The following is a 12,547-nucleotide window of genomic DNA, read 5'->3' on the forward strand; positions in this document are numbered from 1 at the left end:
TACGTCTTCACAAAACACAGGGAGAATTTTCTAATATCAGTTACAGTACTTTGAGTTTTGCTTATGCAAATTGAATGAAGGTTAGGAAAGATGAGATGGACGAAGAGTCCCTTAAATAACAAGACATGTAAAACAATAAACAAGACAAAAGCTTTCAATGCTCAAGATGCGCTGCAGTGAGAATGTGAAACCTTTCCTAAGTTGATCTGTGTGCTGTATTAAATACGGTTTGCCTTCTTCATCACAGGAAAGAGTATCTCCAAAAGTAGGAAAGAAAAAGATGAAAAGAACATGCTTTTTTTCCGGGGCTTTCTTTCCGGGATATTTTATTTTGCAACATTTGACTTGTCTAACCCTATTGTTTGATCTAAGGAGCAAGAGCTGGCTCCCTAAAAAGGTTTAGGAACCTGGGGTGGGGGGAGGGGAGGAGTACCATGTAGGTAGAGGAATATGTTCCCAAGCCTCACTTCTAAGTGAAGCATGTGCTCTGAGCACACGTTTCTCTACAGAAAATTTGAAGTTGGCTGAAGCAGGGTGGGATTATGGCTTGCTCTGCATCATTGCTTCCTGTTTGTCGCTCTAGAGTGTGGCAGATTTTGGATGAGTGAGAGTTTGAGGAAATGTAAGAATGAGAATTGTAAGTTCAGGCTTTGGGCATTTAATTCCCCTTTTCTATCTGTAGGGCTAGGACTGGAAACACTGCATAATTTAGCATTTTAAAAGCACATTGGAGTTTATTTAAGTTAGGAATGACATTCAAAAATAAATTAGTTTTTTTTTCTTTTAGAGTTTAACACTTTTTGCAGTGTTACATTTCACTAATACAGTAATTTGACATTTTGAAAAATGTTAATCTTTCTAAACTATATTTTGATATTTGTGATATATATTGAATCCTTACTTTTAGTTAAGAATAGGTTTGGTGAATGAAAAAATTAATAAATATTTCAGTATGTAAAAGTACACTGGTTAACTAGAACAAACAGCTGTGGAAACTTCACCTATCTTTGTAGAAGTTTATAAACTTTTATGCAATAATTTTCTGAATTCTTACACTTTAAGAAAGCCTCCCAATTCAACTATTTTGCCCCCCAAAGTTTAGTATTAAAGAGTAAGTCAATGGTGTCATATTTCTTTTTAGAGGGTTCCTGTACCATTTGACACTAAACTTCAAAGACACTAAACTTCAATGAGTTAAAAATAATAAAAAGAAAAGTGATAATAATTTCAACAGCCAAATGACAAAAACTCCATCATAAAATTTCTCAAAACTGAGTCTGCTCTCATAGTTTATTTTTTAAAATCTGCCAAATGCTAGTTCCTTGTTTCACATCTTAGGAAATCTCTGAAAGTGTGCAGCCAGGCTCAAAGCCTAACTATTCCAGATTCCTAGAGATACAAGCAACATAGAGACATGACCTATGCTCAGATCATACACTGGTCAAATATCCTCGAATAAATACCTTCATGCAACAAGTTAGAGAAGAGGAGAGGGGGAAAGAGCAAGCTCTCACTCAGCTCAAAAGCACAACCAACCCCTTCTGTCTTTACAAGACAGCCAGGAAGCTTAGTTTCTGTTCTCATTATTTACAAACATATTCTCACTGACAAACCCAAAAAGACGTTCCCAAAATACAGCAGTACTTTCCAAATATGACAGAAACCCCATAATTATTGTGTTACTTAAATAACATGCTAGCGACTAGCCTTGGGTACTAAAGGATAACAGTTGATTACTGTGCAATACAGGTGAATTAATTAGAGTTTTGGGTAAGAAACAGCAGCGTGTTTTTGTATTTCACTTTCTAATCCTCAAGGAAGCCTGATCTCTTTGAAATTTCTAGGTATAGTAGACGTGTCTGACCTGTCTTTGGGGGGTGAAAGGGAAGTTGTTTTAAGCCACCAAACCTAGCTCTTGACAAGAATGTATCTCCCAGTCTGCTAGGAAATAAGGAATTCTATCAGGAGCATCCCATTATTCTTAAGCGACTTTTTCCCTCGCAACTTGAAAACTATCCTGAAATCTTTCTATCTTTATACAAATATTTTTAATCTAGGTTAAAAGCATCAGATACATAAGATAGTACACTTTGCTTACATGTGATTTTCCTCAAATAATAATTGCTCCACAGTCATGAGCTGGGGATGTGTTTCCTTTTGTAACTCGTTGCACAAACGCGCACGAGGGCGGGGTGGTGGGGGGCGGCTGTTTTATCCTAAATCCCTGAAGGTGAGCTGGCAGCTGAGCCGGGGCTCTTTCAGTTGGCAAGCGATTGCTCAGAACCTTTCTTGGGGTGTGTGGGGGAAAGCTAGGAGTCTTCCTGGAAGCCAAAGAGTAGAAGGCTAGCGATGTAACGGTGGCAATGCGAGAGAAGTAGATCTCTCTCTCTCTCTCTCTCTCTCTCTCTCTCTCTCTCTCTCTCTCTCTCTCTCTCTCTCTCTCTCTCTCTCTCCCTCCCTCCCCCTCCCTCCCTCCCTCGGAGCCCCACTCTTGAGCCCCTGCTTTTCTAGGGCTTCCCTCCCACTCTTTCTCCCTGTACCCTCCCTCCTTTCCTACCCCCCTCCCCTCCTCCGTCTCGCGCTCTCGGAGTCTGTGCTCCGAGTTCCTGGTTGGATAATTTGGGTTAATACTAGTGAGTGAGGTTTTCGCGGCTTCAAAGGGTATTTCAAGTATCCGGAGCTCCTCCCCTCTGCACCGTGTGACAACAACAACTCGTCCAGCCGGCAGCCTGCACTTTCAGCTCATTTTCTCTCTGTCATTCCCCTCTCAATCTTTGATCAATGTACTTGCCAGGGAGAACCCAAGTCCCTCAACCCTCCTCCTTTTCACCTTCATCCTTAACTTTGTGCTAGAGCGGGACCCACGAACCACCAGCCGACCCTCCCCGTCCTCCCCCCCAACCCCCCTCCAGAGCAGCCCGCGATCCCAGCCCCGGGAGAGGACTCGCATTTCGACTTGCGGGACACTTTTGTGCGTTTCTCTCTCGAGCGCCTCTCGCGCTCGCCCCTCCAGCGCTCGCTCTTTTCTTACCCTCACCTCGTTTTCTCCCCTTCTCTCCCTCTCTCTCTCTCTCCTCTCCAGCCCGGGTTCCCTTCCTATAGTGGTTGTGGTCGCTGCCCCCCCTCGATCCTTGTCCCTCTTTCTCCCCCTTCCCCTCTGGGGGGTGTGTGGCAACTTTTCCCCCTCGCTTCTCCTCCTTCTGTTTCCCCTTATATGTGACCATGGCAGTGCCGGCGGCTTTGATCCCTCCGACCCAGCTGGTCCCCCCTCAACCCCCGATCTCCACGTCTGCTTCCTCCTCCGGCACCACCACCTCCACCTCCTCGGCGACCTCGTCTCCGGCTCCGTCCCTCGGACCCCCGGCGTCCTCTGGGCCAACTCTGTTCCGGCCGGAGCCCATCTCCTCTTCTGCTTCTTCTTCGGTGGCGGCCACAGTCACCTCTCCTGGTGGCGGCGGCGGCGGCAGCGGAGGCGGCGGTGGCAGCGGCGGCAACGGAGGCGGCGGCGGCGGCGGCGGCGGCGGCGGGAGCAACTGCAACCCCAGCCTGGCGGCCGGGAGCGGCGGCGGCGGCATTAGCGCTGGCGGCGGCGGCGCCTCCAGCACCCCCATCACCGCGAGCACCGGCAGCAGCAGCAGCAGCAGCAGCAGTAGCAGTAGCAGCAGCAGCAGTAGCAGCAGCAGCAGTAGCAGCAGCAGCAGCAGTAGCAGCAGCAGCTGCGGCCCCCTCCCCGGGAAACCTGTGTACTCAACCCCGTCCCCAGTGGAAAACACCCCCCAGAATAATGAGTGCAAAATGGTGGATCTGAGGGGGGCCAAAGTGGCTTCCTTCACGGTGGAGGGCTGCGAGCTGATCTGCTTGCCCCAGGCTTTCGACCTGTTTCTGAAGCACTTGGTGGGGGGCTTGCACACCGTCTACACCAAGCTGAAGCGGCTGGAGATCACGCCGGTGGTGTGCAATGTGGAACAGGTTCGCATCCTGAGGGGACTGGGGGCCATCCAGCCCGGAGTGAACCGCTGCAAACTCATCTCCAGGAAGGACTTCGAGACCCTCTACAATGACTGCACCAATGCCAGGTAAAGAGCGGAGGGGAACCTCCCGTCGCCCCGGTCCTCTCCCACCCTCCTCCTCGCCCTTCCCTCACTCCCTTCCCGGCGCCGCCCGCTCCGCGCGTCCGCGAGCTATGCGCCTGGACGAGCGCGGCCCTCTCCTCTGGGTCCCCGGGGCTAGTCTCCTTCGCCCGACCTCCTGGACCAGTCCGCACTGCTCTGTGCCGGCCGGGGCGTCTGGGTGCTCCCCAGGGCTTTCGGGCTGGGCTGCCTCTGAGCTTGGGATGCATAGAGAGGGGAGCAGGAGGAAGGCGCTTTCCCAGGAGTCGCAGCCCCTTCCTGGGCGTGCTGGCGACCGGCTGGCACCCTATCTGGGCACTACTGCCCGCGTGTGCACTCCTGGGACGAGGTTCCTCCGGAAGCCTCTGGGCACCTCAAGGGGAGGAGGGAGGTCGTGACCCTAAGCCCGCAGGGTTAGGAAGCTGGGGGATGCGCTCCGGGATAGGGGGTACTCTAGGAAGAAACGAGGGTAGTCTGGCAGCCAAGAGTGGTGCCAGGAAGTAATCAGGGGAACAGTACCTGGGGCTGGGAGAAGAGCAGGGGTGATCCAAGAGAGTTTACGCGGGGGAGTTCAGCCCCGAAATCCCGGAGGGAAGCTTGTGTAGGGAAGGAGTCTCTGTGCGGGCGGATCTGTGTGTGTGTGTGTGTGTGTGTGTGTGTGTGTGTGTGTGTGCTCACGCGCGTCTGTGTGTCTATCCCATCTGTGTGTGTGTGTGTGTGTGTGTGTGTGTGTGTGTGTGTGTGTTTAAAGGAAAAAATGGAGTACGTTTGCCCCGGGGCAGACGTGAGGGGACACAAACATATTCTTTAGGCGGTGACCTGGTGCCCCAGCCTCTTGGAAGCTGAACTGCAGAGGTGGGGAAGAAAGAGAACTTGCTCGCGCTCTTTCCTAAGTGCAATTTACCAGTCTTACTTCTTTCTTTTCTGAGGCTAATAGCTCAGGAAAAGAGCAGGTGGACCTTTTGCCCTAGGATGCTAAGGGCTTGAATACTTTCCTCCTAGTTTTCCTTGATAAAGTGCGAGCACCGAGGAGGCCTTGGGACAGTCCCTGACCCAACCAGTTTTATGCTAATGGACGCTCAGTGGGGGAGGATCTACCGAGAGGGGGCGGGAGTGGGGCAACTTGTCAGTTTCGGGGTCGAAATGATCCAGCCCGCTGCTTGCAGAGGAAGAAGTTCAGAGGTTCTGGGAGGAAGAGAGTAGGGAAAGTTAGAGATCTGAAGGAGACACTTGTGAACTGGGCGAAGAGATTCATAAACAACTTTGGTACCTTTAAAACAAGCTTAAATAGTGAGAGAAGGAAAGCATGGGCTCTTAGCAGAGCTACGGGAACTGGAGCGGGAAGCTGAGAACGCAATAGCTGCAACCTGAAGGAAAAAGGGGCCAAAAGGCACCAGCTATTTCTTCTTAGAGACTCGTCCTCTGTAGGGCCTAGGAAGAAACGGAAAAAGAGTGGAACTCCATCCCCGACTTAACTGACTCAGCTAAAAATTCTTTTCCGCGTTTAGTTAGTTACCGTTCTTTTTAAGAATTAAAGATGCCTAGGTCTTGACCTCTGCTTTCAACTCTGTGTGTGTGTGTGTGTGTGTGTGTGTGTGTGTGTGTGTGTGTCCCCGTCCTGAGGGCGCATATGCGCGCGCACACATGCTCCTGCTGGATTTGGTGTATGGCCAGATGGCAGTGGGCATGGGTGGGCACGCTGATCACTAAACGCCATTTAGTCAGATAACTGTCATTCTTGGTTGTCCAGAAGACAAAATATTTGTCCAAAACCCGACGTAAAATCTATCAGCAGTAAGGCAAAATATTGTTCTTGAGTTATGAACAATGCAAGGCAAAATTAGAAGTCAGTTCAGATACTTCTGTTGCCACATTGACTCCGTGACAAATTGAGATGCTGTTTTTCTCTTTATTGATGAGGTGTCTGCATTTCTCACAACCGTCATTGTGTGTTTCTGACGCTGGAACCTTTTACATATTTGCACACACACACACACACACACACACACACACACACACACACAGTGAGAATTCCTTGCAATGGCTATGTGATGTTATGATTCTAAGACTTTAAATGGAAGTTTTCATCATATAATTGGAGGATAGTCTTAAAGTTACCATTTTTTTTAAGTTTTCTTTTTTCTTTCTTTCCCCCACCTACTCTTCTTGGTCCTCCTTCTCCTCATTCTCTTCTTCCTTACATTTTTCCTTCCCAGAGGCTCCCAACGGTTCTAGAGTCTTAAGTTGCAAGACCAAAGATAAGTCAAACCCAGTAGTTATTTAAAAATAACTAATCTGTACCCTAATTATATTTCACTTGGCCTTAATATTTTGTGACTAAATGTATTGTTTTAAAGTCCTACTTTAAGTTATTCTTAACCACGGGAAGTGCTGATTAACTTCTAAATTTTTATTTTATGTCAACTAAAGAGCCTGCTCAACTTCAATACATGGGAATTCTGCAAGTTCACCTGAGAAGGTTTGGATACATGCAGAGGTTCTCCTAACTCTGCCACAGGTCAAGGAAGGGAAACATGCATTTGAACTGTCTCTCACCAAACTATGCAATTTGCACAGAACACATTACTATTTTAATGGTAATTACTAGGATTACCCTTTCATTTCTTTATTTTGAAAGCAATAGCCTGAATGCTTTGCATTTTGAACTTAAAAAAACCTAAATTTGTTTTTTCATTTAAATCCAGTTTTTTGCTTTGGTGTTAAGGTTTTATTTTTGTGAATTTAGATTAGAGTGACTTTTACACTCAGTTTCTTTCTGTCCTGGGTATTTAACAGACCAAAGGGAAAATTTGCAATGTATTATTGAAAATGTAGAAGCAATAAAATTACCCATATATATTAACTATATAAATACTCTCTCTCTCTCTCTCTCTTTCTCTCTCTCTCTCTCTCTCTCTCTCTCTGTGTGTGTGTGTGTGTGTGTGTGTGTGTGAGAGAGAGAGAGAGAGAGAGAGAGAGAGAGAGAGAGAGAGAGAGAGAGAGAGAGAGAGAGATCAAATCTTAGTACTCTCAGCAGCTTATAAGATGTATATATCTAATGAGAACTCTTAGCAATATTTAAATTTCAGGGAATTTGAGGAACCAAAGTGATGCCAAAGGAAAGAAATGTTAATAAACTCCTTGAGAGTGACTCAGGAACAGTAGCAAATCTTAAAGTCGATTTAATTTGCTTGGGGCTATTGAATTAGTATGCTCTCTATGAAAATCAGAGTAAATGTTGAGGCCATCTGTCATTACCACTAGGAGATGAAAAAGGCACTATCACCTTCTAGACAGTAAAGCTAAAAAGTATAGTCTCAAGACATGAAAGAAAATGTAAGGAAATGCGTTTGAAAGTTGTTAAAAGGCAAAGTCTGACCTTGGTCTGTTTCCTCCAATTATTATTTTAAAACTAAACATTAGTTGTCTGAACTTGGCTGTTGCAACAGAGGTCAGTTAATTAACTGCTAACCATTAAATAACAACAACAAAAAAAGTAATTATGTACATGGTCAAGTCTGTTTGTGTCAGTCAATTGCTTGTTTTTAGATTTGGGTTAAGGTTCGATTTTTCTGTGAATTCATGTAATAAAAAGTGGCTCTTGCATCATGTTATCTGAAATGCTTACTTTCTTCCTATTGCCAGAAGATGATTTTTGTCTCTGTATCTTTTAAGGCAGACTAGGACTCGGCGTCTATGTGGCCTGAGATTTATGGAGTTTTTTTAACTTAAGTAGACTACCTTATATCCAACCTTTTACATGTATACACATATATTGATAAGAGTATTCCTTTATTTTTAAAGTAGATACTGTCTGTGAACATAAATTTGAAGATGTACCAAGGCTTATATGTTTCAGGGTCATATCTGAATATAATTTTAGTGTAAGAAGTACATTTTCCCTTAATTCTTTGCTTTATTTTTCTTGTCAGGATTTTAATAAAGATAGAAAGCTGGGGCAGTATTTATTTAACATTTTCCTCGTTGCCTGCTTTGCATTCATGTGGGACTTTTAATACAAATCCAGATTCATTCACTTCTGACAGACAATCATGATGCTTGGCACAGAGAAATTCAAGAATTATTTCATATGAAGAAACTATGCTTTTGAAGTTTTTGTGTTACGGTAGATTAATGGTTCCTATAAAACCAAGTGTCTCATTTTATAATATTTCAAAAAGAAAGCGACATGATTAGATGACCAAGCCATAAAATACGAAAGTTAGTTTGGTTTTATAACTTATTTCTTTCTGGTTTACAAATGTTAGAAAATGATAGTATGATAACTAATATATGAATTAGATATGAGGATATCACCCTAGGACTGATTGATATTGATCAGCTTGTAGTATAGATTGTAAGTTTTTGAGTTACATAGCTAGTATTTATTTAGTCTGCTTCCTTCCTTGAAATTAGTCTTAAATATAATTAATATTGTCAAAAATACAAATGGTTATAAATTGTTTTCCTTTTAGAAAAATACAGTTTTAGTCTATGGTATGAGACAATAAATTTGATTTTCACAAATAGTATTTTATGTTTAAAGCTTCAAATATCATCTAAAATGAATAAGATAGCCCTCATGTCCAGTTTCCTTACACAGTAAATTCGATACAGATCTTTAAAATGACCTCTTTGTTAGTCAATGCTTGTTGTTGTCTTGTTTTGTTTAATCTACTGAATTTCATGGGGTTGCATGTAAATTACTGAGACAATATTAGACACCTTCTTTTTGCCTCACTTACCTCCTCCAGTCCCCTGGGATGTGACACCCAATATTGATTAAAGTCTTGGCAGGATTTAAGCATAAATCACTCCTTTCTTTGGCGATTTACTATGTGTGATTCACCAACATACAAAAACATAATATGCTTTATTGTTTCCCATTTGATGTTTTGTTTCTGGAATGTCAGTAGCATTTGCAAATTAGCTTAATGTGCAACCAAGTAGTTGTCATTTTTAAGAACACTGTGATTTGACTATCAATCAGTATTATATTTCCTCCTCAAGTTGTTTTACCCAGTTGTTTCCTACAACTGTCTTTGCCAATCAGGTAAAATGGTTATTTTAATGACATTATTCTAGCAATACAAAATACAGCTATTGCAAAATGCAGTAGGAAGTGGAACTCTCACAGGTTGTAAGTAGTCTCCCTTTGAATCTTTGCCTGAAGAAAACAGTTTGAAATCTGCCTTCTAAGTAGGTACAGGTGAGTTTACCGCTTTTGATTCATTGTTTTGATTGCAAGTATGTTTTAGTTTGCTACAGTTCAACTTTGTCTGAATTTTATTTTTCTAGCTATCATTTTCAGGCTGTCAACACAAAAATGTCCCATCAAATCATATGCTTTGGAAATAGGAACATGAAGTTGCTGAGAACTATCTGAGTGTTTAAAATGCAGTTCACTTGAGGTTTCATCATTTTACATTTAAACTGTTATAAAAACCTGTAATGAGATTATCATTGGCTAGCATGTACCAGTTTCTGTTCTGAGGTGGTAGATTCTGATTGGTCAGTGTGAGATATTTGTGTATAAGAATAAATACTTATATGAATGCCCAACTTAAATATTCTAGATAAGAATGCATTCATATTTTCAGCCTTTGAGATGACACCCAAGTGCTTCTTTACCATAGTGTTTGCTGTGTTCATTGTTGTTTAAGGCAGAAATGTTCAATTCAAAACCAATTAATTGAGCTTAGGGGAGAGTAGTATTGAAGATGGTTACTTAACTGATATATTTACCTCAGGCCTAGCAGAGGCTCTCTGAAAACCCAAATCCACAAGATATTAAATGTATTTATTTTCCTTATAAGTTTTCAAGAAATATTTTTATTCAGAAGTATTTTTATGACATAATAGTTATTTTTTATAAACTGTCTCTTATTGATTAATATTTGCTTTTTCTAATATGTGCTGCATACACAAATGACTTTGATAGAAGAGTATACCAGTTAACAAAGTAATGTTTTGGAAACCAGGAATATCTAGGATAAGATATTCACAGTTTGTTGTAATAAACTATTATTGGATTAACTGGCTTCACACACACACACACACACACACACACACACACACACACACACATTTATTCCAGAGTGTTCTGGTGGTCTGTTAACTGTGTGGTCATTCTTGCTTAGCTGTCGGCAGTGAATGATTGAATTTGTGCACAACTGTCTACTTACAAATACACGTCCAATCCTATGAGAAAATGATCCAAGTTAGCACATCATCCAAGCCAAGGACTTCAAGCCAAGTGCATTCAAATTGTCTGTGTATACTCCAATGGATTTTTACATAAGAAACAACATTCTCAATTTCCCAGTTGAAATTCATCTTTAGATTCTTCTAGATTGGAAATCAGACTTGTCAATAGATGGTTTGTTAAAAATGCAGTCTTGTCATCTAATCACAAATGACTTAGAGGTGGTCCAATATTTCAATCTGGGATTCCTTTTTGTTTTTAAACACATGAGATTTGATTGCAAGTTGTAAAAGTAACTTTTTAAACTGGAAAACTCAGTGTCATTTAATTGGTCTTAATTTTTTTTTGTAATATAATTGTAATGCAGTATCCCCAACTTTGCAGCATAGCAGAACGGTGAATAGCCAGTTACTTTACAAAACAAGTTTAGAGAGCAATGATGAGCACTCACTAGAGATAGAGAGAATAGGAATCTAAATGCAGAATTCAGAACTGTCGTTTTCTAGGCAGAGTACAATACCTATAAAGCACCCACATTTCTAGAAAGTTGTTAACTTGATCTAAGCCAGGCACAGAAAGACAAATACTACATTAGTTAACTTATATATGGAATCTTAAACGTTGAACTTAGAACAGCAGGTTAGATTGGTGCTTACCAAGGGTTGAAAGTGAAGTTGGTCAAGCTATACTTAGTTTTACCTAAATAAGAGGAATAAGTTCAGGAGTTTTTTTTTTTTTTCCAGCATGGTTTTTATATGTAAACCATCTACATTCTAGTAGAGAAATTTGAAAAGAGTGTATTTGTTTGATAAAATTTGATATATATTAAAGCATGTTTAATAGTTCACTGAGTGAACATTGAAAGAGGCGATACCATGCAGGCTAAATTTTATGAGTCACATTGAATAATGGAATCTTTCCTCAGTAGAAAAAAACAAAGTAAATACAAAGTAGAAACAATTCACAATGTTAAATTGTCTTTGGCTTTATATAGTATCAAATGCTTCTAAACAGTTTGGGTTTTTTTTTTTTCAGCACAGTAGGAAAAAATAGTCTCACTGTTTTAGCAAGGATTATCAAATTATATATCAGGAAATCTGACCAGTTGAAAGGCAAGTGCATAATGGAAACAGAAACTTCTGGGATAAATACTTCTTAATTTAAGTTAAGGCATACTAACCATATCTTAACAAAAGCAATGTTAATGTTAATCAAGACGTATTTTATTCACCTGGCATGTGAAATATTTTCTTAAAATCATAAATAATATTCTGAACTTCTATTAACACAATTAAGAGAATGTACTAATAATAGTATTATTATTTTAAAGACATCCATTGATGTGCCAATCAAGTAAATGACTTGAAGTTGAAACTTTGGAGTTCATTACAGCTATGATAAAATCTACTGATACTTTCAACTCTATTCTTATTTCACAATTAAATATTTAAACTTTATTTAACCTTATTCTCAGAAGGGATATTTCTTCAGTGGGACACTTGTTAGCTTTACAGACCTTTGAACTTTAAGAAAATGACCTAAACCACTTTTATTTTTCAGGTTGCCAGCCATACATTTATATTATGATAGATAGCCTTGTGTGTGCAACAGGTGTATCACTTTTACCAATAGTTTAGAGATATCTGCGTGGATATTTTTACTTATGTGAATTTTATTCCATTTGATGTCAATGTGTTAATGATGTAAATAATTATAATATATTTAGACAAAAAACTTTACATATATATATGTATATATATATATACATATACATACATATGCACATTTGCAACTTTTGGACGTAGGCCAGAGGACAAATGACCTACTCTAGAATTATCCTTAATTTTCATGTTTGTAATTCATCAAAGCATAAAACACATTTTGAAAACATATTTTACTTTACACTTACATTTGTCAAGAAAATGGAACTGAATTTTAGAGTAAGGAAGTAGTAATTTGCACTTAAATGCTTTAAATATAATTAAAATTTGTAAGGATATATCACTGTTAGGACAATAACCAAAACTTAATACATTTTCCTAAGTATTTTTATGATGAATAAAATGTACTATTCATTCTCTATTTAGAGTGTACTGATGAGAATTATATGTATAAGTAGGGATTAGATTAGATGCAAAAGTCTAGGCATTTCTTAATAATACTAAATAAATATGCTTTATGTTCTTACTTCAGGATTTTTGTTGTATACTTTGTTCCTTTTGGGGCTTTAGAG

At 40.7% G+C, this 12,547-nt stretch overlaps 1 protein-coding gene across 1 annotated transcript in view; it reads left to right on the plus strand.

Moving 5' to 3' along the window:
• The first annotated feature begins 2,916 nt into the window (after positions 1-2,916).
• Positions 2,917-12,547, plus strand: part of Dach1 (dachshund family transcription factor 1) — a 390,311-nt gene continuing 380,680 nt past the window's right edge. Inside the window, exon 1 of the mRNA XM_059274317.1 lies at positions 2,917-4,076. Coding sequence (XP_059130300.1) covers positions 3,223-4,076 — 854 coding nt within the window. The 5' untranslated portion in view covers positions 2,917-3,222. The remainder of the gene's footprint in view (positions 4,077-12,547) is intronic.

The sequence above is a fragment of the Peromyscus eremicus genome, chromosome 9 (genome assembly GCF_949786415.1).
Source record: "Peromyscus eremicus chromosome 9, PerEre_H2_v1, whole genome shotgun sequence".
Classification (NCBI taxonomy): domain Eukaryota; kingdom Metazoa; phylum Chordata; class Mammalia; order Rodentia; family Cricetidae; genus Peromyscus; species Peromyscus eremicus.